At 29.3% G+C, this 27952-nt stretch overlaps 5 protein-coding genes across 5 annotated transcripts; 2 read left to right on the forward strand and 3 right to left on the reverse strand.

The window, feature by feature from the left end:
* Nucleotides 1-433: 433 nt before the first annotated feature.
* Nucleotides 434-13482, reverse strand: LOC145761074 (uncharacterized). The gene is made up of 18 exons (XM_082574557.1): nt 12494-13482; nt 8573-8689; nt 8190-8285; nt 5949-8044; nt 5795-5854; nt 5390-5502; nt 4764-4864; nt 4497-4603; nt 4011-4138; nt 3356-3539; nt 2825-2950; nt 2529-2607; nt 2267-2385; nt 1931-2151; nt 1604-1742; nt 1073-1192; nt 734-805; nt 434-652 (listed from the first exon to the last, which is right to left on the reverse strand). Exons 3-18 carry the CDS (start codon nt 8263-8265, stop codon nt 617-619), a joined length of 3777 nt encoding a protein of 1258 aa, XP_082430683.1. The 5' UTR covers nt 8266-8285; nt 8573-8689; nt 12494-13482; the 3' UTR covers nt 434-616.
* Nucleotides 10318-14440, forward strand: LOC145761106 (tetraspanin-8-like). Its single transcript, XM_082574560.1, has 8 exons — nt 10318-10427; nt 10781-10880; nt 11295-11392; nt 11892-11966; nt 12215-12310; nt 12540-12707; nt 13608-13691; nt 14069-14440. Exons 1-8 carry the CDS (start codon nt 10365-10367, stop codon nt 14141-14143), a joined length of 759 nt encoding a protein of 252 aa, XP_082430686.1. The 5' UTR covers nt 10318-10364; the 3' UTR covers nt 14144-14440.
* LOC145742314 (uncharacterized) lies at nt 13990-27677 on the reverse strand. The gene is made up of 13 exons (XM_082560099.1): nt 27620-27677; nt 27333-27473; nt 26453-26629; nt 25636-25885; nt 24705-24890; nt 24323-24471; nt 23090-23224; nt 17614-17747; nt 16998-17118; nt 16512-16628; nt 16126-16236; nt 15568-15723; nt 13990-15079 (listed from the first exon to the last, which is right to left on the reverse strand). Exons 1-13 carry the CDS (start codon nt 27675-27677, stop codon nt 14913-14915), a joined length of 1902 nt encoding a protein of 633 aa, XP_082416225.1. The 3' UTR covers nt 13990-14912.
* Nucleotides 17848-19922, forward strand: LOC145763732 (uncharacterized). The gene is made up of 7 exons (XM_082575241.1): nt 17848-17974; nt 18265-18321; nt 18428-18471; nt 18547-18648; nt 18977-19150; nt 19526-19678; nt 19833-19922. The coding sequence occupies exons 1-7, from the start codon at nt 17926-17928 to the stop codon at nt 19920-19922; spliced, it is 669 nt and encodes a 222-aa protein (XP_082431367.1). The 5' UTR covers nt 17848-17925.
* LOC145761090 (equilibrative nucleobase transporter 1-like) lies at nt 18415-21778 on the reverse strand. Its single transcript, XM_082574559.1, has one exon. The coding sequence runs from the start codon at nt 21770-21772 to the stop codon at nt 20378-20380; it is 1395 nt and encodes a 464-aa protein (XP_082430685.1). The 5' UTR covers nt 21773-21778; the 3' UTR covers nt 18415-20377.
* Nucleotides 27678-27952: the final 275 nt, after the last annotated feature.

The raw sequence follows: 27952 nt of genomic DNA on the forward strand, positions 1-27952 counted from the left end.
TATTTTAGCAGTTTTAAACCACAAACTTGTTCTAATTTCTATGTAAAAGTAATAGTTTAGTCATTTTAATCTAAAACTTAACTTTTGGTTCAAGTTAAAAAAAAAATTTTTGAATTGTTATCGTTACCATGCATGGCTGCGTATGCAATTTTATTATTTCTTTATATTATTTCTGTGGCTGCTCTATTGCTGTATTATTTTCCATAAATATAATTTTTACTGAAATAAGTATGACAAGTTAACAGTAATACATACGTATCATACTTTTTAATTAATCACGTTAATAAAGTCATATGGAACTTAATTTCACCGACTTCTAACAATACAATACACACTCAAAGGAAAACTAAAAACACTTGTGCTTTTGTAAAATTTCGTTTGTACTTAAATTAACTTTTGTAGATACTTGACAAGATTCTAATTTACCCTTTGAAGTATTTGCTAAAGCAATTAAAGTTACTTAATATAATTTAATTTAAGTTTAATAAGATAATATAAAAACTACGTTAAAAGTAAGACAAAAAGTGTAAATAAAATAAAAGCAACGCATAAGCTTTAGTTTATTGTCCCACTTCAGTTAGCATTACAAAATACAGAGCTTAATGTCTTTAAAAATTCATAATTTTGTGGAAGTCATTTTTAAAAGTTGTACCTGCAAAAACAACGCAAGTTTAGGAAGATTTATTTTACATTTGCTTGTCTGCAAATAATGTTATTATATTTTTTAACTTACGTTATTGGCTGGGTTTTTTAAAGCTTGACTACTTCGTTCTGTTAACCCTTTAAATACATTGGGGGTCGAATTCTGTATTTAAATAGAAAAGAGTTTTTATTAAAAGCACAGGGTACAAATAAGCTATTAAATTTATTAAGTTTTAACACAAAAATTATATAGTGTGCAGTAAAGGTTGGAAAAAAACAAGTTAAAATATAAATATCATTTTAAAATCTTATTTTTTCTTTTCGGTATTATTATAATAATATTATTCTTATTAATTTAAAAAAATTAAAAGCATTAGCATCAAATATATTTTACAAGTAACTTAAGTAACAACAGCTATCATAAACTTACATTAGTATTAAAATTAAGTTGTGTGGTATCACACCAAGCTTGGTAAGAAGGTGATGAAATTTGAGAATTTGTTAAGTTGATTGGATGAGTTTTTTGTTTCCATCTTAACCGCTTTGCCTCCTAGAAAATAATAATTTGAATATATACAATTTTATTTTTAAATATTCTGAAAATATGTGAAGAATATTAGGTGTGTTATGCATACTTTGATGACATAAAATAGTGAAATATTTAAATCACTTGTACTTTTCAGTTCTCGAAAAAGCATATAAAAAGCATATAAAAGTACAAGAGAGAATTAGCTAGGACCGTAAAGTACAGGAGAGATTAGGCAGAGAGCATAAAGTAGGCTTCAAGATAAAATTAGCGGAAATACTAAAATACAAAGAAAAATTGGCGAGGACCGTGAAGTATAACAGAAAAATAAGAAAGATCTTAAGATACGAGAGTTCGTTTGAAGACAGAAAATACAAAAGATTCCAGTATTTTCACATAATAAACTACTAAACAAATTACGTATTCAATATATACCTTGTATTGTTTGAATGCTGGACTAAATATTTCAGGTTCTCTTTCTCCAAGAAGCAAATCCAGTTTTTGTTGGGCGTATTCTAAACTTTTCTGAAAACTTTTTTCCTTATTTTGTTTCTTTTCTTTCTTGTGTTTCTTTCTAAAAAAAATTTTTCAAAGTAAAAATTCAAAGTAATCTTTATATACATAGATAAATAGGCACTAAAGACGAAAAGTGTCATTAATATTTAAGAAAAATACGTATTTAAAGCTACCTTACTTTAGATCTATGTCACTGTAAATATTTTAAAGATAAAGTTACTTAAAAAATTTAAACATGGTTTTTACTTTGTCTTTTTTGATTTTTTCTTTGGTGTCTCGGTTTCTTCATTGTAGTTTATGAATGTTGGTTTAACTACGTCATGATTTAGTGGTATTGCCCGGGTTGTTGGTGACGTAACAGAGTTATTTATGACGTCAGAGTTGTATATTGGAGTAAAACTAGAATGTTTCGGAATGGGGGAGACAACGCTAAATAATTCTTTGTCTTGTAAAGTAGGTGAATTAATCTAAATTTATAAATTTTTTGGTTCAAAAATTCAATATTTCATAGTTTTATCCTTGAATTTTAAAATGTTTTTAAGAAATGAAATAATTTGTTTTAAATGATTTTTTCTGTATTACTTTATTATTGTGATTTTTATTATTTTTTTTCTTCTTTTTTCTTAATCTTTTCTTGTTTTTATCTCTCTCACTTCGCGTTGATTCTCTCAAAGATTTATCACACGGAGTAAACGGGGATTCTAAAAAATAAAAAAATGTAAAATCCTTGTTTAAATGTTATTAAATTAAAATGTATATAAGCAAAATTTTAAAAAGATTTAAAATGTATTTAATAGATTGGGCCATTTTTTTTAAATTCCTTAATTTTGACAAAATAACCAACCTTCAAAACTTGCAAGATTTAGTTTGTTTTCTGTGACGTCACCATTGCACGGGATTGGCTGAAGATTTATTGGTGAAATCTACGAACAATGAAGTTAACAAATTACGCCATCTAGGTACATTAAGTTTTATTAAATTAAAAATTGATTGTAATGGTAACGATATGACATTATAACACTTAAAAATGGAATTGCGATGATTTTACAATTTAAAAAAAATACCCAAATTTACATAAATATTTTATACAAAAACTGCAACATTTCATGATATTACTTCTTTAACTAATATCTTAATTACCTGTTCTAGAATTGTTGGTAATAACAACGGAATATTGATATTTGCTGGTATGTCATTTGATTTTGTTTTTTTAGTTGAATTTACTTTTAACAAAGCCTCGTGCACCACTTCGTCCCATATCGAGTTCTAATAAATAAAAAAATGTTAATAAATTCTGCAATAATTTATTATATTTGATTTTTTTTTACCGATAAGATAACTTCAATGCTAGAATAGTAGTGGACAATAAAGGCCTGACAACTTTGGCAACTGACATTATGTCAAATTATTGACTGGGTGGTGCAATGGTTAAAACACTTAGATTAACCACACGAGGTATTGGTTTTAATTTCCACTGCCTTCACGTTGTAGCATCATAGAGTAAGGCGTTATAAACAGTAAAATTAAACAATTCCAATAAATAAAATCCCAAACTGACAAAATCAACTGGAGACCGGGTCGGGTTACATATGTTACTTTAAGGTTATGCTGTCTAGCTGACCTTTTTACATCATAGATAAATAATAAATACAAAAAATAAACTTAGTTTACTTTTTGCTGTTTTGTTTCAGTTTCCATCCAGATCTTGGTTTGAGTTTTTGTTGACCTTGTTTTAGGTTTATTTGATATATTCATGCAAGCATCTGTTTGTACTTGCTGGTTGGTTAGTTTGGTGAAATGTTGTAAACTATTTAGTGAGTAGTTGTTGGCGGGTTTCATTTTAGTGACATCAACTCTAAGAATATACAAATATATCAAATTTTTAATAAATGCATGACACAAAAAATACTGTAAATGCAAACGATTTATTTTAACAAATATAACGATCTTAAGTTTAGAGTATCAATGGATTATATAAAAAACCTTTCTGTTATGTATTATACAGTAGCCTTGACGTATATCTACATACACCACACATGAGGTCGTGGGTTCAATCCCCATTGATCTTATGTTGTAGCGCCCTTGAGTAAGGCGCTATAAACGGTATAAACTCCTGGTGAGCCAGCACTTAATCAGCAATATAATTATCGGGCTATTATAATCTATAATATCCCAAACTGCCACAGGCAACTCGAGACTGGGTCGGAGTAACTGATGTTACTCTATGTTTAGGTCGCGCATTCGATTTTCCCACATCGAGAATAAAGATATATACAAAAAAATACTACTTAAACGTATTTTATGTTTGACTACCTAGTAATATTACCGTTCATCGAATCTGAGAGTTTGTTGAAGATTTGAGGCTTCTGTTCCGCAATAAACCAACGTTGAATCAGATTCCGATGCATTGTCATCGTTTTGGAGGTTTTTGCCCAGAAAAGAATTTTTTGGATGCTGTTAATAAAAATTTTAACATATGTGTAATTTGTGTCATTAAGTTTAAGTTTTAAAATGTTTTAGGTAAGAGTTCATATTAACTTTAAATTTTATTTTATGTATTTGTGTATTTGTTTATCCAAAATGTGTAAAGGCCGACCTTAAGCCCTAACGTAAAGTAATTTTTATTAGACCAACCTAATCTTAAATTGAGTGCGCCAAATTGTCACAGTATTAATTTTATTAAACTGTACAAGTTGTTGTAAATAAAATTTTATAAAATGTATTTCTTTATAAGAAATTCTAGCAATCTAAATATTATAGATATGTAGTATATTCATTTTAAAGGTTTTAAATAAAGTTAATTTTAACTTACCCCGGTAGTTGAAAACTTCTTTGAAAGTTGAGAATAAATCACAAAAGAAATAATAAGCAACACACATACAACAGAGACTATTATCACCACCAACAATAAAATACCATCTAAAATATAATAAAAAATAAATAACTTATAAAATAATTCAAATTAATGTTGACTAATATTCATATTGTAAACACACATTTAAGACCAGCATTACAACAACAAAAATGTCAAATATTAAAATTTGTTTTTAGAATAGCACCTTTTTTAATTATCTATTACCTTTATTATTTTCATTATTTAAATCTTCTAATTTTAAAGCAGATACTGGTGATAAGACTAAATAGTTTAAAAACTTTGTCAGCTTTTCGATTGTTGCATTTCTAAATTAGAATTAATGATATAGGTCTATAATAAGTTGTAAAATTAATGTTATGTAATAAAGATTTTATTAAATATTTTAAATGTTTAAGTTATTATGTATTTTAAACCTAAACCTTTTGTACTTGAACCTTTTATAGTAAAATTTTACGTAGTAACTTATATTAGAACCGGCAGCGTGGTGTAGGAGTAAGAACACTTGCTACACCACCATGAGGTCGTGGGTTCAATCCCAATGCTCTCATGCTGTAGCGCCCTTGAGTAACGCGCTATAAACGGTAAAAACTCCTGCTGAGCCAGCACTTAATCAGCAGCATAATTATCGAGCAATTATAGTCTCTATAATATCCAAAACTGCCACAGGCAACTCGAGACTGGGTCGGAGTAACTGATTTTATTCTATGTTTAAGTCGCGCATTCGACGTTCCCACATTGAGGATAAAGAAATACGAAAAAAATATATATTTAAATTTTTCTATATATATATAAAGTTTTACAAATATAACTTAAATATCAAGTTCAAATACCTAAAATATTGTAAAGCAATATTGCTTTGAACTAGTTCATCATTAAGATTGTAAGTCACAAATTTAATTTTAACCACGTGTTCATTAATACGCTCCGCACTAAGAACCCGAACCTTGGAAAATATATTTAAAAAAAGGAATATTTTAATTGTAAAATAAATGATGTTAAATGGCAACAAAATTAAAAGATTCATGTTTAAAAGACACTATGTCATTTGACTTAAATTTAGGTTTACGTTTTTCAAAAATTAAAAATAATTTCTCAGGGGAAAATAAATGTAAGTTTGAATAAATAAAAAGTGCCTGTTGACAGTAAAATTTAGGCATAAAGTTTTGGCCAAAATTTAGTTACGTTTGCTATTGATTATCAACGTTTTATACAAACCCTAAATATAATTAATTCACCTTATATTCTTGATTTTGACTTGTATTTCTGCGTCTTCTTAGATTATTTGTCTTGTGTACCTAAAAATAATTAAGTTAAAACTAAAAATTGGTAAAAACTTTAAAAAACACAATATTAATTTTAAAATTGGTGTCTTAAAAAAAAAAATTTCACCTTTAATATTTGGTTGTATGCAGACGTTAAACCATCTTCAATTTTATTGATAAAACTCCGATTTGTGACGTCATTATCATACCCAACAGCAATGTAAAGTAGCAGAATATTTTGAGGGTTTATGGTTTGGGAAATATTAGAAATGTAGCTAGAATAAACTGTAGTGGTAACAAATGTTTGGTTTGCAAATGTAGTTGTGCTTGTATTGGATATATTTGAATAGTTGTTTATGCTGGTGGTAGATGTATTTCCCCGTTCTAATACAGTTGCAGATAAAGTTGCATTTGCTAATGCTGTAAGATTTTGCAATTTATTTTCTAAACTGTTTGCAGTTTGAAGGCCATTTGTAGGACTGGTTGTACTGGTCGTTAGGGGTAAACTTGTAGTAAATGGGTTTGTAGAAATGTCTAAACTTGCAGAATTATTTGATTGAATCTTAGTTGTATTTAAACTTGGTAAATTTGTTGTTGAAGGTATGTTAAGGTTTGTCCCCGTTTGTGCTCTAAATTGGGTTACATCTTCTGTTGTAGGTTTAGATGAATTTAAACTTGGTAAACTTGTTGGAAAAGTTATGTTAAAGTTTGTTCTCTTTTGTGCTATAAATTGGGTTACATCTTCTGTTGTAGGTTCAGATGAATTTAAACTTGGTAACCTTTTAGAAGGTATGTTAAAGTTTGTTCCCGTTTGTGCTATAAATTTGGTTGCATCTTCTTTTGTAGGTTCGGATACCATTGCTGATAAAACTGTAGTAGCTGAATACATTTTAGTTGTAGCGTTTGTTAGTTGTTTAAAATTTGTGCTTGTTAGGTTTAATATGTCAGTAAAATCAGTATATGTTGTTGTACTATCAAAGATGTCTGCTGTTGATAACTTGTCACTTGATGGCGTTGTTTTACTCATGATTGATGACGTAGTTTTTGAAATACTTGCTGATGACGTCACACCTATACTTTCATCTAACTGGATTGTGCTTCGAAATGTAGAGTCAATAGTTGTACTTGTTAAAGATTGTGCAGTTTTAGTTATATGTGCTTGAACTACTTTTGTTGTGCTGGGTTGCCTTGTGCTTTTTGGTTTACCTATTACGTCATCAATGCTGGTTGTTGGCTGCATTATTACAAATAAATTGTCATCTGTTCGTATATCAGTTAGTGGCTGATATGTGCTTAAGGATTCTAATGTATTATGCGATAAGTTATCCCCAGAAAAAGATGTTGCAATACCGGTGTAAGGTGCAGTATATGGGTGGAACGTGGTACCTGTATCTAAAACCTCATTAGATTTTGTGCTAGTACTTAGAAATGAAGAGTTTTCAGTAGACCCAGATGCTTGTAAATCTTCATAGAAATTAGTTGTAGTATCCCCGCTGTACATACTAGTACTATAAAGATTAATATTTATGCTTGCATTTAATGACAAATTAGGTTCTGTTCTTGGCTTTGTAAAAACAGTTTGATCACCGCTAAAGTCGTCGCCAATCTTGTCAAAATTGCTAGAGTAGAAATCTTGTGTCATTAAATCTATGGTACTGCTTTTTAAAGGTGTTTTTGGTGTTGTAGGGGTATATTTCGGATTTATTGTCCTTCTTAGTACAGTATTAGGTCTTAAGTAATATGATGTGCTTTTGTTAAAATTGTTTAAGGTTCGATTTCTTGATTTTAAAGTGTTACACAAATGTGATCTACAACATCGGTAATGAACTATTACATCTCCATCGCTTAAGACATGGTTAACATTGTTAGAATTTGATAGATTATCGCATATTATAAAGACTTTAAATTCATCATTTTTTGTTGAGTTTTTAAAAGTAAATTCATTGCCGCTACACCCTTGTGCAGTTTGTACAGGTTTACTATGTTCAATGCTTTTAAACTCTGATAAAACATAGAGGCTTGCAGTAAGGCACCAACCTCTAGCTGTTACGTCACAGAATGTAGTATTGTTATGGTTTGTATAGCATTTGTAGTTGTTTAGATTTGGAGTAACTTGGTCACCTGATCCATTAAAATCTTCTGGATTTTGGCCGCTAGATGACAGTGTTATATCTTTGATTAAACTTGGTTCTGTAGTTGTGGGGTATTTTTTGGTAAAATGATCTAAAATAAAATAAAAAAATTTAAAACAAAAAATAAATATATGTAGCAATCAAAATTTAATAAATTAAGCAAATTTATTTGTAAAATTATTTTTATTCTTTTTTGTTTAGCTTTTGTTTAAAAAATAAAAAAATGTTTAAATTACCTTTTGCAAATTTTACTGCTTGAGAATACAATAATAAACGACCGAAAATTAAAATTAATTTTAATAATAATTTCATGGTTGGTTTAACTACAAGACCTTAAAAATTTACAAAATAATTTAAATATTATATAATAAAAATCCAGTTATAAAATCTGGTAAAATTAAAATCACGTTGATAAAATGATTTTTTTACATTAAAAACTAAAATTCTATGATAATTGCCAGAATAAAAACATATATTTAAAAAAATGATAGCTTATATATAACTATAACATTTGTTAACTTCAAATTTGTAATATTTGCTCTATAATTTTAATTATTTTACTTCTAAATTAATCCCTTACAATTGTTTTAACAAATTCTAGACATTTTAAATAACTTACTAAAACACAGCTAAAAAAACTTCACAAATTCCTTTTGTTTCCAACGAATTTGTATTCAAGACACCATTTGTAAAAGTGATCCTTCAACACCATTCTTAACAACACTTCACCATCTTTCTATTCATTTAAACAAGTTAAACGAAAGAGTTAAGTTTAGGTTTTTAATTGTAGAGAACGCCACTTCAAGTGAATATGGGTAAGTTGTTGTAATTGTGAAGATTATTGTGGGTTTTTAGTAAAACGGAGTGTTTTTGCGTAATTTAATTAGGTAACATTACTTTTTTGCCACATATGACACTATGCTATGTGTAATAAATGGTAAAATAGTAATAATTATTTTACCAAAATTTATAAAGCGAAGTATTTTTGCTTTATTTAACTAGATAACTTTATTTGTTTGCTTCAAATAATATTTTGCTTAGCACAACACAATTTTAATAAATATTCATATTACTTAATTTTTAAAATCATAATTATTATGGGTAAAAAATCGTGAAAAAAAATCAATAATTTTATTAGAATTTAATTATTTTTGTTGCCCAAAAAAGAAATCAAATTTAAATTAAGGTTTTTGAAAATTTTGAATTAAAAAAATATTTATAAATAAATTTTCTGAAAACGAAAGTTTAAAATCGAAACTAAAAACTTAAAAATATATTTTTTGTTTACTTCGTTTGTTTACAGATTACTAAAGCGATAAATCACGTGACCACAGTGATGTCATAGTTTGAGACCGGAAACAATAAAAGTAGAATAACGGTGATCAAACGCGTTAAAAAATTTTAATATAAAAAAAATTTATAAAATAAAATTTAACTATAAAAATAAATAAATTTGTTTAATTTTATATTCTACAGACACACCACAGCGCCAACATTTAACATCGGTTCTTTCGCTTTACAAGCGCAATATTAACTATGACGTCACAAACCATGTCACATGATATCACATGCTTCAAATTAGAACTCGTGTGGTCACGACTTAAAGGCAGAAAAAAACAATATTTCACGTGATTCTAGTATTTGTTCAGCAGTTTGAATGGCTTACAAAGAATTTAAATAATTTTATATTAACAATGGTACATTTAAGTAGTTAATAAACAAATAATATCACGAGGTTATTATAGTGAACTGGCACAACTTAGAACTAGATTTAAGTTATGTATTTAAGCTATAAAGTAAGAAAACTTAAAAAAATAGATAAATTTAAGGGTTCTTAGACTAAAAATTTAGTATATAACGTTGATATAAAATAACTTTAATAAAACAGCCACTTATAAGGCTATTAAATTTTGAAAGTTTTATTTGCAATTTCAATTCAGCAAATATTTAACAGTCCAAAGACAATGTATGCTTTGTAGTTATTTGTTTATTGTCGTTAGATTATGACGTCACAACATCACGTGTTTGTTTATACACAATAAGAGGTTAATCATTTATAAAACCGCTTTTAGCACAAAACGTTATATAGAATTAAGTTAAATTTAATTAGATAATAACTAAGTAGAAGTGCTTAAAATTTAGGATTATAAAGATTTAATATGTTTACATGTACAGAAAGGGTTTATAAATACTGGTATATGTTAATATGAGGCCATAACTGTCAGTTAGAAGCCTAGTTACGTGCTATTATGTTGTAAAGTTAAATAAAAATTGCACAATTATGCCTAGTGTAGATTGTATAGTCTTGTAATGGTATTATAATTAGATTTTAAGTAAATTTAGTTTTATTTTGAACTGTTTTTTAGAGTAACATTAAGTTTTAGGCAAAACTTAAAAATTTAATAAATAAAATGACTGAATGTATGAGCAAATGCGCCAAATTTTTGTTAATTACTTTTAACATATTTATATGGGTAAGTTTAAATCGTTTCTAAAGTTTTAAAATTTTGCTGCTTTGGAATAGGTATACAACAAAAAAAATACGTTTATATTTTTAACATTATTTGTTATTTAATGAACTGCATATAAATACAAAATAAATTCATTTTAAGGTCATGAAGCATATTTTGAATAAGTTTTTGGTGCACTTTTAATTTTAAATTAAATTTTTTGTATTTTTGCTGTATTTTATTTTATATCTGTTAATTTAGGTATATTTTTCGCATTTATTTAATGTATTTCTTTAATATATTTGTTTACGTAATTTATTTTTTGTTGTTTTATGCATTTTTTTATGTATTTTAACATGGTTATATTTTAACCTTAGATTGCTGGGGCGGCTGTATTGGGGGTCGGGATATATTTAAGAGTGGGTGACAATGTTGAAAGTGTGGTCACAGTGGCAGAGTTGGAGATTTATTATTCGGGTAAAATAATAACAACCCTTAATTATAACAGTTTTTTTAAATCTATTTAAAAGCTAATTTTTTTTCCAAAATATTTTTATTAAAAGCGTTTTTGTTTTTTTAATATAATGCAAGATTAACCCTAATATGCGCCGGCTTTGTTACAGAATTTCAATCTTAATTGCTTCGTTAGTGCTATTTTTACTAAATTTACCAAAAACAATGCAAAAAAATTATGTAACGTAAGGTTGAAGGTTATTTAAAAATAATTCATAACTTTGTGGTATTGAGTGTTATTGACCGATCATACGCACTTAATGACGGTATAAAATAAAAAAAAGTTTTTAACGTATTAAAAACATGCCTTTAATTATTGGTTTTCAAACAATTTAGGTTAAAAATATATGATTGTTTAAACTCTTTATATTTATACAGGTTGTTATTTGTTAATAATAGCTGGTAGTGCGATGTTTATATTGGGTTTTGTTGGCTGCTGTGGAGCCGTGGTTGAAAACCGATGTATACTCGGAATTGTAAGTTTTATTTTAACGTTTAACCATATTTAAAATGGAATATAAATGGCTTAGTTATATCCCATGACCTATGCTTAATAACACCCCTTACATGGCATTTCTATGAGTTATTTACACGTGACAATGTTGTTAACGGTATGTTTAAAAGGCGAGATTGTGAAATTTGTATTTCTTTTTATTACCGAAAACTATTTGACCGAATAGACATTTGCCCGAAAACTAAAATTTTAAAAACGATATTTTACAGAAATTAAAGGGTCTATATTTTTCTTTAAAATTAAAGAGCATTTTTCAAAGAAGAATAGGGGTAAAAGGGGGTTAATAAAAAATGCCTAATTGTTCGAAAAATGGCATTTTCACGATATAATTTTCGGTTTTATGTTTATACGATAAAACATTTTCGGTTTTATGTCAGTACTCTAAAAATCAACTTATTTAGAATTAACAAAAAAAATTAAACAATTAACAAATAATGACGTCATAATGTCTATTGTTTTAGTATGCTTTCTCACTCGCGATTTTATTAATTGTCGAAGTTGGAGTTGGAATATGGGCGGTTGTGAACGAACAATCGGTAAGTTCGAGTATTTAAGTTTTTAATATTATGACGTAATTTCAAAAATTTTTAGAGTTGAAATTTTATTTTAAACTCAGATTTATTTATTTTAAATAACAAAAAAAAAGTCATCCGTAAACGCTCGGGTCAAGAGCGAATAGTGTGGTATTATTGCGGTTCACACCCGAAACCTTTAGGCTCGTAGTTCGACGGCATAACGAGTATGCCACACTACTAAACTTAAATTTATTATTTCCAATATTTAGATTGAAAACGACGTTAAAAATGCTTTTAACACAACTTTAGAAGGAAACAAACCGGACGATGTCGCTGTACAATCAGCACAAGTTATGCAACGTCAGGTAGGTCACGTGACTGTATACGTCATAATATAATACGCCATTTAATCCGCATTTAATTAGATTTTTACCGATATTTGGCCCCCAAAATAAATAATAAGCGTGTGGGATAATTGAAATTTGCTTTTTGGTGTAAAAAGTTACAAATTCTAGAACTTGAGACCACTAAAAAAGTAATTAACATACCTTTAAATATCTATTCCATTGTTTTAACAATACCTCCTTGTTACAGTTCCATTGTTGTGGATTGTTGAATGGTTGTAGTGATTGGTCTGAAGGTAAGAGTTACGGTTGTGAATGCGATGTGAACTCAACAGCGGCGGGAACTTGTGTTTTGGCTACTTCACTGAATTGCACGAATGCGGGTCCTACTAAGACAAACTTGTATATCTGGAAAGAGGTAACAAAAATAAGAATTATGACGTTTTTTAACCGTTTAAAAATGAAACAAAAAATTTTCATCTATAAAAATTTAAAAAATTTAACATAAGGTTTAGGTTATGAGTGTGCACAAACAACATAATTTGTTACAGTTTTTTAAAATGTAAAATAATGCCCATGCAAATAATAAAATTTTTGTTTTTATTAATCTAAAAGAAATTTTGAAATGTGAAAAATTTTTTGACCTTGTTTCTATAAAAAAACTAGATTTTTTTTTTGTATATATCTTTATCCTCGATGTGGGAAAGTCGAATGCGCGACCTAAACATAGAGTAACAACTGTTACTTCGACCCAGTCTCGAGTTGCCTGTGGCAGTTTGGGATAATATAGAGACTATAATTGCCCGGTAATTATGCTGCTGATTAAGTGCTGGCTCAGCAGGAGTTCATACCATTTATAGCGCCTTACTCAAGGGCACTACAGCATGAGATCAGTGGGGATTGAACCCACGACCTCATGTGTGGTGTAGCTAGTGTTCTTACCGCTACACCACGCTGCAGGATTTAAAATTATGTTTGAATATTAATTTACGTAAAAAATTTAATTCGTATAAAGTATTTAAATGTAAAAGAAAACCTTTGCAAATGCTGGATTTTTAAGGTGTTTGTATGTTTAATCAAATTTTATTTTTAAACTTTTGTGTAATTTTTTACACATGTTATTATAAATTTTTTAACTTTCTATCTATAAAAAAGAAGATTTAACATTAAGTAAAGGTTATCTATGGTAATTGCACCTATTTACAAATATAAAATAGTTCAAATGTGTTTAAACAATAAATATGCAAAACTTTCTAAATTTTTTCGAGTTTCGTAGGTTTAAAATTTATTTTATTTTTAACGTTTTTTTATTTTTCAGCCATGCTATCAGTCAGTTGTTGATTTTATTTCACAAAATTTGTGGGTAATAATTGGGATTGGATTTGGAATCGGTTTTGCTGAGGTATAATATTTTAAAACTAAATATTTAATAAAATAATTGTTATTGTAGATCAAGTTTATGTTAAAAATTAAGATTTTAAAATCAAATTATTTTTGCATTTATATAAAATAACAAAATATAAACTATTATTTAAAAACATTACAAACCAAATAGTAGGGTATTTTTTTTTTAAACTAAATATTTATCAAAATAATTATTATCGTAAATTAGGTTTAGGTTATTATCGTAGATTAGGTTTAATTTTGGGTTTACATAAAATAAAGATTCAAAATTAAATGGAATAGTTTAGTTTATTGATTACATTTTTAACTTTTTTTAAAATTAACTGAAAACATTGAAAACCCATTTTTAAGTTTACCAAATTATTATTTTTTTAGTTGATTGGAATAACTTTTGCTTGTATGGTTTGCAACTTAGCCAAGAAAAACAATTACGAGGAAATGTACGCTTAATTGAAGCAGCAATTTGAATTAATATTTTGTTTGTACATGTTTTGATATCTTTTACTTTTACATTTAATCATCGTTGTTTTACATGAATAAAAATCAAATAAAATACGAGTTTGATGTTCAAGTTTTTGTGTTAATTATTTACTTTGTATTTGTATAAGTTTATATAATTTATAACGGTAAAATTTGAGGGCAAAAAATGTTTTTTCCCTTTATTTTTAAGCCTTTTTATTTTAATCAGTATTACAAAAATCTTTAATTAAATATTACATTTTAAAGTAAATTGTGCCTACTAGTGTGTCTAAAGAAATACTAATAAAGTCGTGTTAAAATAAAACAAAAAAGGTCATGCAAATTGTTATAAAAAATTTAAAAAAACGTAAGTTTAAAAAATACTTAAATTTTTTACAATGTTTTTTTGTATTATTTTTCATGCATGGTTAGCATTGGTTAGAATTACAAAAAATCCCCAATCACATTAACCATCTTTTTTGAATTAAAACAAGTGTGAATTCTTAAAAAGAATGTATACAATAAATTAAAAAAACAGAAATTAAAAATAAACTTGAACTTAAAATTGTTACAACAAAAGTGACGCCAATGACGCAACAATGTTATAATTCTAACGTCACTAAAAAACTCATGCAATAAAAACACCATGCAAAGCCAAAATAAAGGTGACGTCATCACATTAACACGTCATGCAGTTACGTTACCATTTAAAACCAAAAGAAAAGTGACTTCATTAAAATTAACACGTCATGCAAATACGTCACCACGCAGATCTAGCGCCACCTAGATGCTCCAATCTCATGACGTTGTTTTTCTTTGATATCACAAACCACAACCCGAGTCCGATCGCTATCAGTACAATGACGCCCACTAACGACCCGATTATTATCGATGTGAGTAGGCTCGAGTCAGCAGAATCAGAGATGCCTGAAAAAATACACAAAAATAAGCAAAGCCTCTTGCTGTAACATATCAATAATAGCGTAAAGCTACCGATCGTAAGGTTAGGTTAGAACCGCACTTATATTACTTTTTTGCCCTTAAACCGGCCAATACAGAAACACACACACATCACATTTGCGTGGTGTAGTGGTCACAACACTTAACTTCACCACATGAGGTCCTGGGTTCAATCCTCACTGCTCTCATGCTGTAGCGCCCTTGAGTAAGGCGCTATAAACGGTACGAACTCCTGTTGAGCCAGTACTTAATCAGCAGTATAATTATCGGGGAATTATAATCTATAATATCCCAAACTGGCAAAGACAACTCGAGACTGGGTCGGAGTAACTTATGTTACTCTATGTTTAAGTCGTGAAGTCGACTTTCCCACATCGAGAATAAAGAAATATACAAAAAATCTTATGGAGAAATTGCTACTTATTTAGTTTTAAATTTTTAATAAATTTTCTTACATTGTGCAGCTGATTTCGCTCCAACAGTATTTGTACTCTGCCCTGTTGGGCAACTTATGCATTCAATTTGCCCCTTAGTATCTTGGTAAGTGTTGATTGGACAGTCGTAACACTCCTCATATGTGACGTCATAAAAAGTCCCTGTATTGCACTGATCTGTTGAAATTACACAAAAAATTTTTTTTAGATGATTTTATTAAATGGTCTAAAAAAATTAAAAAATGGTCTAAAAAATCATTAAAATTAAACGGTTTAATATTTTTTTATTTTTTTATTCTTGGTGTAAAAGGTCGACCTCACGAGCTAAACATAAAGTAACATTTGTAACCTGACCCAGTCTAAAGTTGCCTTTGCCAGTTTGAGATATTATAGACAATAATTCCCCGATAATTATACTGCTAATTGAGTGTTGGCTCAGCAGGAGTTCGTACTGTTTATAGCGCCTTACTCAAGAGCGCTACAGCATGATATCACTGGGGATCGAACCCAGGATCTTATGTATTAAAGACAAGTGTTCTGATTATTACGACATGCTCCCTTTTTTTAATAAAATATTACCTTGACAATATCTTCCGATATATCCAGGTTTACATTTACAATTATAAGTCATTATTTTATCGACACATTCTGAGTTTTCCGAACATCTGTGAGACTCACAATCATCTATATCTGAAAAATATAAAATGAAAATTAACAAAAAAAAATTTTGGTAAATGGAGGTTTAAATTAACTATGGTTTTCCATTTTTGAAAATAAACGAATGAAAATCAAGCAAATGAACATAAATTACAAAATATTAAAACAAAATAAATTACATAAAAAAGCTTAAACTACAAAAAAAAGACGTAGTTTACAAAAAAATAAAAAAATTATATAAAAAAATACACATTTAAAAAAAAAATAAAACTTAATTGTATTTATAATATCTATATTTATAATATTACTTATTTCACAATTTATTCCTTTATATCCATCCGCGCACGCGCATGAATATTTAAGAGGTCCTTCGTCAATGCACGTGGCTCCGTGTTGGCATGGTGATGATAAACAATCGTCATAATCTGAACAATAATTTATTAGTGGTTAATTAGTTGTTTTAAACTTTAATTTATCCTCGATGTGGAAAGGTCGTCTTTCGACCTGAACATAGAGTAACATCAGTTACTCTAACCCAGTCTCAAGTTGCTTTTGCCAGTTTAGGATATTATAGATTATAATTACCCAACAAGTAAGCTGTTGATTAAGTGTTGGCTTAGCAAGAGTTCATACCGTTTATAGCGCCACACTTGAGGACGCTACGACATAGAAACAGTTAAATCAAACCATGGACTTTATTATGATGTTCGGGCAAGTGTTCAACCACTACTCTACGCCCAAACTGTGAAGAACCTGAGCAAACATAAAATAAAAACGTCATAGATGTTACTTACCTGTTTCACAATAGATACCACCAGTCCCGTTAACACATTGGCAATTAAACTCATTAACTTCGTCAACACAAGTTGAACCTTGGCTGCAAGGATTAGAGGAACATTCATCAATTGAATCAACCTGTACATAAAAAATGAACTTATATTAACGAGGAAAAAATCAACCAAAAAAATTTCTATTAAGATAAAATGTATTTGATAAAAGGAATCTACATATAATCAGCTTTTGCATAAACATAGGTACATGTTTATCTATGTTAGACTTAAGAAGATTATTTTTTCCTTGTATATACTTATCTTTGATGTGGTAAGGTTGAATTCACGACTTAAACATAGAGTAACATCGGTTACTCTGACCCAGTCTCAAATTGACTTTGCCAGTTTAAGATATTACAGATTATAATTGCCCGGTTACTAAGCTGCTGATTAAGTGTTGGCTCAGCAGAATTTTATACCGTTTATACCACCCTACTTATGGGCGCTACAACGTAAAAGCAATAGGGATCCAACCCAGAACCTCGTGTAGCAGGCAAATTTACAATATAATCATTTTTTACATATTTTTTTACAGCTAAAGATTATGTTTAGGCCGAATTTAGTCGATACAACAAACTACCTGACAAGTTTTTCCTGTAAACGGAAAAGCACATCTTTCGTTTGGACAATATCCTGTCACAGCATCACATCTTGCGTTGTTATAGCAACGACATTTATTCTCACAATTTTCACCCCACGTGCCACCCTCGCAAGCTAAATATAAATGAGGATAAAGTTAAAATATTTTAAGGTCAAAGGTGGGTAATATTTCGCGGGAAAAATAAAGCAATGTTAACTTTTTTTTTGTTGTAATGAAGTTTTTAATTTTTAGGCTCATGTTTATATTAACTCAAGCTTAAGTTTAATTGTTTTGTTATTTTGCTATAAAATCATGGAAAACTCAAAAATAAACGAAGCTGGTGATGCAGAGTTATTACAAGGTATACTAAAACCAACCAAACTAAAAGGCAATAGCTATTTATAAATACAAATTGATTTAACAAACAGACAAACTACTTTAACTACTAGCAGATTAGGCTGCTTGTAAGCTAGTGTACTTTAACTTTTTTAGCAAATCTAAGTATAAAATATTGTTAATAAAAACTAAACAGTCTGTAAGTCTTAAGTTTAAATTAGTCAAATAATATTAGCATAAACAATCATTTACTGATTTAAAAAAGGTTTAAATATTATATTTACCTAAAATAAAATAAAATTTTATGTCTTAAAGAAAAAGAACAAAAGATTAAATCTACAGAGCTTGAATCATCTGATGAAGAAGAAAATGGTAATCGGGTTATTATTTGTTAAATTAAAAACAAAAATACCTAAATAAGTTAAAATTAATAAATTTACAACAAAGGACAAGTTAATATTTTTAATTTTGGTTTTAGAGGAAATAGTTTTGGATGAGGCATCAGATACAGAAAATTATGAGGTAAGATATATATACAAAAAAAAAACTTTGGAAAATTAATTTTTTTTGTATATATATACTAAAAACAAAATTTAGCCACCAGAGGAGCTAAGTGATGAGGAGGATCCCTCTAGTGGTGAAGAGGAGGTCGGGGTCAAAGTTGAGAGGACAGGATTTTGTAAACTTAAATTTGACGACGTGAGCTTATGTTATTTGATTTTCTTTATGCAATAATGCCAATAACAGTTTAAACAATAATACCAGAATATACAGGATCAAATGGACCAAATGTATATTAAATGGAATCATGTATTAAGTGTATTTTGAATGGGTAAAAATTGAGATTAGGGTTTATTTCATGTAATTCTTTTGTTATATTTGTTACATTCAATCCAGTATATTTTATCGGTACCCTTTAAACCAATTTTTTTGTTTAAAAACACAGCATAATTACCAAATTTTTACACTTCATATTAACATGGAATAGTCCTTTACAATATACTGACAAAGATTAATATTTTTCAAGGTTGAACAGAAAAGAGAGGAATATTTAAAAAGTTTAGAATTATTGCAAGAAAGTTTGAATTCATCCCAAGAGGAGGATAATGAAGAAAGAAAACCAGATAACTTTACAGATTATCGGAATTTAATTGAAGCTGATATGTCGGATTACAATTCAGGAGATGACGAAAACTTTAACGTAAAATTTGTAACTTTTAAAAAAACAAAATTGGATTAACTTTATCTATACTTGGATAAAAAAAAATTAATATAATATATTTATAAGCACTTAATATAATCCAAACACAATTTAAATTACTTGACCAGTGTGGTGTAGTGATCAGAATACTTGACTTCACTACATAAAGTCATACATTCAATTCCCACTGCTCTCATGTTGTAACGCCCTTGAGTAAGGCGCTATAAACGGTATTACTGCCTGCTAAGCCAACACTTATCAGCAGCTTAATTAAAGGGCAGTTATAATTTATATAATATCCCAAACTGCCAAAGTTTAAAAATAAAAAGAATTACTTTTTCATTATCTTAATTAAATAATCTCATTTTTTGTCAGCCTGTATATTGCGGACAAACTCTGTCTGACATTGAATATAATGAGTCGGACGAGCGAGATACAGAAAGTGAAAATGAAATTGAGAATCAAGATTCTGTCGACAAAAAAACTGGGGAAACACTGAAATGTTTAAGAATGATCGAAAATTTGGAAGTAAAAAAAATTATTTTTCCAAAAAAATAAAAAAATTTTGTTTTCAAAATTAATTATAAAAAAAAATTATTTTTGTTCTTTTTTAACAAACTAAATAATAAAACAAAACATTTAAAATTATACAAGATTATTTATTTTTTATTTTTCTTTATAGATTCCTCCTTCTACAAATATGAAACCCAATCCTAAAGATCCGCAGAAATCGGAAAACACGGAAAATATTTCACAAATGGAATGCTCTTAAATATTTGTTTTTGCTAATCGTGTTGTTTTTGTTCAATAAAAAAATCTTTCAAAATATTTTGAATTTTATTCTAAAAGCCTAATCAAAATATTTTAAAAATAGATTTACAAATTTCTGTTCTGCTAAGGCCATAACTTAATCAACAGATCAATTATCGGTAAACTTTCTTAACAATATTACTAAAGATAAGTCGAGACTGGGTCAGGGCAACTAATGTTACCCCTATGTTTAGAACGTAAAGTCACCCTTCTATGGAGAATAATAGTATACAGAAGAAAAGTTTAAATGTTAGTCATGTATTAGTAGTTATATATGAAAAGCGAAAATCAACCAATAATTTTTACAGAAACTCTTGTTTAAAAATAAACAAGTTTGAAGCAACAATATTTCAGCATAACTAATTACAAAATAATATGAACTAACAGGGATTTGAATCTTGGAAGTTTCTAATTTTGTTAACCTGTCCTGCATGTAGTTACCCACAGCGTTATCGGATAAACAAACGTTAAGCACGATGCGCCTAGAAAGCAATAATTAATAATCGAGAAATCAGAATCGAAATCAATGGCAACTTGAAACAAACCATATTGCAATAAATTCACAAAACCTGCGATCGTGTAAACTAACCCAATTAACTTTCCATAATGGGCACCAGGAAAGGCTATGGCAATATACGTGGTGGCACTACTATATATAAACCCGCGTAAGATTAGCACAAACACAAATGCAACGTAGACAGCCTGTGGTAGAAGAGTTGTTATAGATAAACACACTGCTAGTGAACATGTACAAAAACCTGACACAAATAAACCACGTGCATTTGCTTTTTCGGGACCCAGTTTCTTCTTATAGTATCTCACAACCCCCTGGATGATTAAGCCGTTAATTGGCCCGACAAACGCGCCACAAAATAAAAGAATGTTAAAAACGTTGATGTAAGAACTGATGCTAGTGGCTCCAAAATGGATTTCTAGCGAATTTACGAGGCTTCCATAGAAAAATAACAATCTTAAATTAATAACACAAAAATAAAACAAATGGGATAATAGTCCGACGTTTTTTAAACATTCTTTAAAAGTTTTTGTTTCGACTTCCGAAGCAACAGTTTCTTTATCATCTGGATTCTCTAATGTGGCTCCATTTTCTATAACAGCTTTTGTATCTTTTGTTTGTCTACAGAGTTCAAAAATCCCATATTTGTAAACCTTAGGTAATGGGTAGGGGACGTGACCGCGTGGCATTAACGAATAAGTTTTGACCCACATTAGGGAAACTCCCGCAGCCAATGCGTACAAGAAAGCATGATAGTTTAAACCGGAATCATAAATAACCTTTACAAGAAACAAAATCACAGAACCGGAGTCAAAAAATCCATTTAATAAGGAGTTTATACCAGGCCTAAAGCTCCCAGTAAAGTTCGCAACCTGTAGGTTAACAATAAGAATCGAAATACCAGTAAATGATAGCAATATGAAAGCAGGGTATAGTAACCAACTTGTGGATGGAGTTGAGACGACCAGGCATATAAAACCTATGCTGTAACCTGTTAAGAGCCCTGTTCTGAAAACCCAAGTCCCATAACGATCAAATAAATAACCTGTTAGTAAAGCAGGTATGGTTTGAAAACTTGAAGCGAGGGTGAAAACAAGATTTAATGCTGAGTCTCGATCGTCACATGACCGCAAATCTACGTCATCACTTGATACGGTTGAGTTAAATTCGCAAAGGTCTGCAAAATATCCAGTTCGTAACAAAACAAACTGATACGATGGCCAACCAAATAATATTCCCGCGTACACAACGCATTCTACCAATGAGGTAAAAATACTTAAAAAATATTGAATTTTCATGTTTGAAAATCTAAAACAAAACACCACATTTAAACATTATATGTGATTTTTTAAGACTTTAAATTTAAATTTTGTTGTAACACAAGTTAAACGTTTATTAATAAAACCCTTTTGAGTAGCGGAAACTGATCTGCCAAAACAACTCGATTATAAATTACCTTATGTGTAAATATAAACGTTTGCTTATTTCTAAACTCGAATATTTCTTTGCTTATTTCTAAACTCAAAAAACGTTTGCTTATTTCTAAACTTGATTTAAAATTTAAGTAAAATAGTTGTTAAAAACAAGTTTTGACGTCACTCCGGAAGATTATGATGTCATAATAGTATTACACGGCGTATCAAAATACTATTTTAAGTTCACTAAAAATATTAGGAAAGCCTAGACAACTGCAATTATTAAGTAAATTACGTACTTGTGCTTTATTGTTACTTGATATTAGGTATTATTAAAAACATGATGTTTATATTTTATTTAAACTAACTTTAAAAAAACAACAAAATTGGTAAATTTGTTGTTGTTAAAAAGTGCGAATATTAGCTTAGAACATCGGCTACCACACCTATACACTTGTAAAACCCTAACAGTATTTTATCACTAACAAGATCTGGCACTTTTATTTTGCCATCTGACAGTCTGCGTTCTAATAACTAAACGGCTTCGTTGATTAACAGTCTAACTAATAAAACGTAACCTTCATCACGTTTTATTTTCCAGTTAGTCAATAGTTGATATTCTAAACTTTTGGGTTAAAAAGAGCATTTCTTTTAAATAACTGATTTTTAACTAAAAAAAGTTTATGCCTGGGTTCATTTTGTGGGGGTTAAATCCTGGGTACATATTTCGAAATTCAATATTTCGCAATGTTGATAGAAATAACATCCGACCTTGTACAAAATAGTTGACTCAGGTATTTGGTTCAATCAAGCAAAAACTTAAAGCCTAATTTATCACTTTAAATTTAGTTTTAAACCTTTTGTGATCACTTAACGGAGAAATTATAAAACCACTTTAGGTTTAAGGTCCTTTTTAAAAAATTAGGACCGTAAAGTTAAAGAGATGCAGTAACTGTAAAAGTTACAAATTCAATCTGCAATACTCAACGCAAATATAAATAATATCAACTTATTATTAGATATATAATAAATATAGCGTTATAGCTGGGGTATAGGTAAAGTTAAAGTATAAAAATTGAAGTTGAAGAGATAAAGTTAAAGAGATCGCCCGAGGACCGTAAACTACAAGAGACCCAATTACCAGTTATCACAAATGTAAACAATTTTTAAAAATATTAATTTAAATAAAATCGAATTTACGATATTGACAAGATGGTCCATTCCATCCACTAGCGCAACCTAGCGTACAACTTCCCGTAAATCGATCGCATAAATCCACTCTCTTACAATGACAAGTTTCCTTGCAATCAGCTCCAAACATACCCAGTGGACAACCTAGTTATAAACACAATAAAATAATTTGTATATTATAGTAAGCAAATAACGATATTTAAAAATGACAACTCGGTAAAAATCACAATATTGAATAATTTTATATTTTTGTAAGTGCAGGTTTAGGTAGAAAAGTTAAAAACATTTAAAATAACATTTCTTGGTTGCATGTTAGTTTAAGTTCAGTATGTTGTTAATGCTTATCCACGATTGTTGATTATTTTCTTTTATGTTTAAAGTTTATTTTGGAAAAATCTCTTAAATAGAAGGTCTACGACGTACTTTAAAACAATTTTTTTTGCATTCGAATATTATTAGGGGGCGTAAGAAGAAGGTAGTAAGAAATATTCTTGGATAATTTTAGGCCTTCCCCCAAAAAAATACAATATTATTTCGAGCTGCGCCAATGCCACGCTATTCGCCCTTGAGCCCGGCGTTTACGGATAGCTCAGACTTGTCTCAACTGCACACCCTTACCCGTTAAAAATATAAAAATCAATCCTTAAGAGAATATAGAAAAAAAAGTTATTTAGTCCAGAGTCATTGTATTAAATTATGAGCCAAAAGGTTTCGGGTTCGAGTCGCACCGATGCCACACTTTTAGAACCTTAGTTGTGTGTTTACGGATAGCTCAAACACTTACCAATAGTAGCCTACCCTTACCCGATAAAAAGTATTAAAAACCAATCCGCAAAAAGAATATGAATAAAATACATAATTAAGGTCATTGCTTTGAATAACAAACATGATTTTGTACACCCAGTATAGAAAATAAAATAATGTAAAAAATTGGCAAAATAAAATTTTAAAAAATAACATTTTTATTCATATGGTTTTAATATAAATGCCCTAATAATGCTGTTCCTTATTAATACATTTCTTGGAGTAATTTTATATTTATATTTTAAAAACTCATAACATTTAATAAAATGTTATTTTTTAAACATTTTATTCTGCTGTAGATCTTATTAGATAATTAGAGGCACTTAAATACCGAGTTTAAATTAAGTTTTAAACAAATTATATTTATTAAGTCCGCCAAAAACTATTTTAAAATTTGAAATATTATAATAAAGTAGTTAATTTAAAATGAAAACTTACCGTTCGTGCATTCTAATCCCATGAACCCGGTCGAACAAGAACACCCATAGGGATCGGGGAGACAGAAATGTTTTCCCCGGCATTCCTCGGCATCTTTCCCGTGGTTGGATCCCCCTTCTTTGCAATGATATTTACAAGAATTTCCAAACCTGATGCAAAATTAGAAATCAAAAATCCATGACGTCACATAAAAAATCAAGTAATGACGTCACAAATAAATCCAGCAGTTACGTCACACGTTAATCAAAAAATGACGTCATACATAAATCCAGCAATGACGTCACACATAAATCCAGCAATGACGTCACACATAATTTAATCAAAGACGTCACACAAGTAATTTAGGCAATGACGTCACACACAAATTACAAAATGACGTCACCTGTTCCCACCGCAACCGTTCTCACACCGATCACCATGGAAACCAGGAGGGCAAACGCAATATCCGGTCACGTGATCACAAGCTCCTCCGTTCACGCATGCGCAGTCTTGGTCACACCTGGGTGAGTTCCACTTGTCACGTGGGCATAATCGAACGATGACGCGGAGAATTCCTTGATCGAGTGGTCTATGACGTAATAATGAGTTATTTTAATCAACGTTAAAATTCTCTAGTAAAAATTTTTCAAATCTTTGACAAAAAACTTTATAAAAAGTTGATCTTTAACTAAATAACTCTTTTAATAATTGATACACAGTGTTACGTATACCAACTTGTTTTAAAATTGCTTAATTGCCATAAATTTCTATTATTTTATTTATATAATCTTACCTTAAAATCTTAAACCCTTATTTATTTAAAAACATTTCAACTTCTAGCTAAACATTTTCTAAAATTACTGATATTAAAGGTTCTTATGCTTAAACTACTAAGGCTCTTATGCTTACAACTTTCGCGTTTAAGCTACATTAAATTTGATTTAACTTTGTATAGCTTTAAGCAATGTAACTAAAACTTAACGTTTTATTCGTTTTTTCATTATGCTTTAAGGCTTTAAGCGTAAGTGTTTAAAAATGCCTTAGATTATTATTTATTTGCAACGGGTTCGATTCCTCTTGCAGGAAACTTTATGAAATATTTTTAATATATTAAAACATAAAAAATACTTTTAAAACTGCCTAAAAATTTGGTAGTGCAATATGCCGGTCATGGCATAGGACTACGAACCAAAGTTTTAGGTCCGAGCCGCACCAGTACAACACTATTCGTCCTTGAGCCCTATAGTTACTGATAGTTTAAACATTACAAAAGTACATCCTTAAAAAAATTATAAAAACCTATCACCTTTTGATAAAAAGAAAAAACAGAATACCTGTATGAATAGATGTCCTCGTTAGCGTCATCTGGCGGTTTGTAACATTCGTAAATTCCCGCATCTTGAGCGCTCACCCGGGGGATCGTCCGTTTTAATTTTTCCGGCCGGGATCCGGTGATTAAATGCCCGCTAAATCTCCACAACACCCCGATGGTGGGTTCAAAAGAGTCACACGAAATGTTAAAGTTTTGATCTTCTATGCTAGCAGTGTATGTGAAATAAGAAGGCCAGATCACACCACTAGAGCCTGGAAAAAAGTAATCTTTTAACAAACTTAACTTCTTTACATTTAGTAAACTACACTTACAATTTATTTATTTAATATTTTGACTGTGCTTTAAATATTTGTTTTACAGTTCTTTTTGTCATCTTTTTAAGAACATGTGCATAAAAATTATTGTTTCTTTATTTTCTTATTGAATATTTTAGTGATAAAGATAAGGCTTGTTATTACAGATTTTATTTGATTTATAAGTATTCGCTTATATGATCGAAAAACAATTGGCAAAATCCTGAAAAACAAAAATTCAAAAACAAAATTTTACCGAAGTAACGGTCAATATTTTTTTAACGGTTAACAAGAGGAAGTTAACGGTACGAACTCCTGCTGAGTCAGCACTTAATGAACAGCATAATTACCGAGCAATTATAATCTATAATATCCAAAACTGCCACAGGCAACTCGAGACTGGGTCGGAGTTACTGATGTTATTCTATGTTTAAGTCGCGCATTCGACTTTCCCACATTGAGGATTTAAAGAATTTAAAAAAGTTTAAAGAATTTTAAACAAATGACTTAACTTAGATTTCGTACCAATTTTAATCCCTACGACCTTGCTTAAAACATTTGTGTTTGGGTCCATTCCTTCACACGAATAAACCCCGGTTCGTTCCGGACCCGCGTCCGGGAACAGAGTCAGTCTCTTTCCGGGCCAACTTTCGGGTTTAATCGGTCCCACAAGTGACATGCTCGTTATGCGGGGTCCTGAACCTAAAAAAACATAATTTGTATTAATATCCTCGAAGTGGTAGGGCTTACTTTTACGACCTTAATATTGGTTACAGTCTCGCGTTAACTCTGTTAAATTTGAATATTATTGATTATAATTGCCCGATATTTGTTCTGCTGATTGTTTTTAGAGCACCTTACTACAGCATAAATCAGTGGATATCGAACCCAGGACCTCATGTATCTCACTCTTAAAGTAGTGACTGTCTTTACTAACTTTCTTTTACTTTTAAATAAAATTAAATTGTCTCCATCTAACTCTAGAGGACTGAAGTCTCTTTATATCCTCAGACTTACTGAGTTTAGTAACCATGCCATAATATGCTATAAAATCTTTGTATAAACATTAATACTTTTGGCATGTTTTAAATCATTAAATTGATTTTGTCATTTTTTCCCGTCGCATTGTTGTAATATTAATTGTTTATCGTATTTATTATTTACTTTTATCAAAGCACGAAATACCAAGATAAAAAAAATTAAAAAAGTGTCTAAAATATTAAATCAGGCCCACTTAATGCTACAATTACTTCTTCTTACAGTTTAAAATTTTTTAAAGTAAAACTTTTAGCTTAAGTTTGATTCCCAGTGCTTTTATATCATTAAGTCTTTGATTTTCAATACTTAATTATAATTACGTAAGTCTAAGGTATAAACAACTTAACGATTCTGTTAAAATTTTAACCTGTATCTTGGTATCTTCGAAAAGGTGAATGCGATATCTCCATATCTCCAGACATACATTTAAGATAAGTTATCGCCCCATTTCTTACAACAGCTTGTTCGTTAATCAAAATTAATTCGGCGTTGTTACCTGGAAGGTCTACTAAAAACCAAAAAGTTTCTATAATTCAAGTTATAAAAAAAAATTAACAAGTTTTAAAAATACAAGATTTTCGTTACTTATTGTATTTTTAATATTTATTTTAGCTTACGTATTAATTAATTAAATACTTTTATCAAACAAATTACCTGATAGAATTAGAAAAAAATAAACGATATGAACTCCACCTAACTTTGTATAAAACATTATTTTTAGTTAATAAAATGTAAATATTCAAAACAAGCTCAAAATTTTTATTGAATCGAAATAATTAATTTATACCCACTTATAAATTTGAAGTACTTTCGTATCGATTAATTTCTCGCTGTTTTGGAAATGACGTCATAAAATCACGTGACTTACTTCGTTTTTGATATATTTAATTTTTTGGCGCAAAAAATCAAATCTAGTCAACAAATGAAAAAATCGTAAATTTTGGTTTAAATTTATTGCACTTTTAACATTAACAACAGCAACAATTT

The sequence above is a fragment of the Corella eumyota genome, chromosome 1, assembly GCF_963082875.1.
Source record: "Corella eumyota chromosome 1, kaCorEumy4.1, whole genome shotgun sequence".
NCBI lineage: Eukaryota > Metazoa > Chordata > Ascidiacea > Phlebobranchia > Corellidae > Corella > Corella eumyota.

Coding starts and splice junctions, on each gene's coding strand:
- LOC145761074 (XM_082574557.1), bottom strand. CDS start 8,265: ATGAAATTATTATTAAAATTAATTTTAATTTTCGGTCGTTTATTATTG. Junction 2,608..2,824: donor TACCAACAATTCTAGAACAG/GTAATTAAGATA, acceptor CATTGTTCGTAG/ATTTCACCAATAAATCTTCA. Junction 2,386..2,528: donor AAATCTTGCAAGTTTTGAAG/GTTGGTTATTTT, acceptor TTTATTTTTTAG/AATCCCCGTTTACTCCGTGT.
- LOC145761106 (XM_082574560.1), top strand. CDS start 10,365: ATGACTGAATGTATGAGCAAATGCGCCAAATTTTTGTTAATTACTTTT. Junction 12,708..13,607: donor ACTTGTATATCTGGAAAGAG/GTAACAAAAATA, acceptor TTTATTTTTCAG/CCATGCTATCAGTCAGTTGT. Junction 13,692..14,068: donor TTGGAATCGGTTTTGCTGAG/GTATAATATTTT, acceptor TTATTTTTTTAG/TTGATTGGAATAACTTTTGC.
- LOC145763732 (XM_082575241.1), top strand. CDS start 17,926: ATGGAAAACTCAAAAATAAACGAAGCTGGTGATGCAGAGTTATTACAA. Junction 19,151..19,525: donor GAGATGACGAAAACTTTAAC/GTAAAATTTGTA, acceptor ATTTTTTGTCAG/CCTGTATATTGCGGACAAAC. Junction 19,679..19,832: donor GAATGATCGAAAATTTGGAA/GTAAAAAAAATT, acceptor TTTTCTTTATAG/ATTCCTCCTTCTACAAATAT.
- LOC145761090 (XM_082574559.1), bottom strand. CDS start 21,772: ATGAAAATTCAATATTTTTTAAGTATTTTTACCTCATTGGTAGAATGC.
- LOC145742314 (XM_082560099.1), bottom strand. CDS start 27,677: ATGTTTTATACAAAGTTAGGTGGAGTTCATATCGTTTATTTTTTTCTA. Junction 27,474..27,619: donor TTTTTTTCTAATTCTATCAG/GTAATTTGTTTG, acceptor TTTGGTTTTTAG/TAGACCTTCCAGGTAACAAC. Junction 24,472..24,704: donor AACGGTTGCGGTGGGAACAG/GTGACGTCATTT, acceptor ATTTTGCATCAG/GTTTGGAAATTCTTGTAAAT.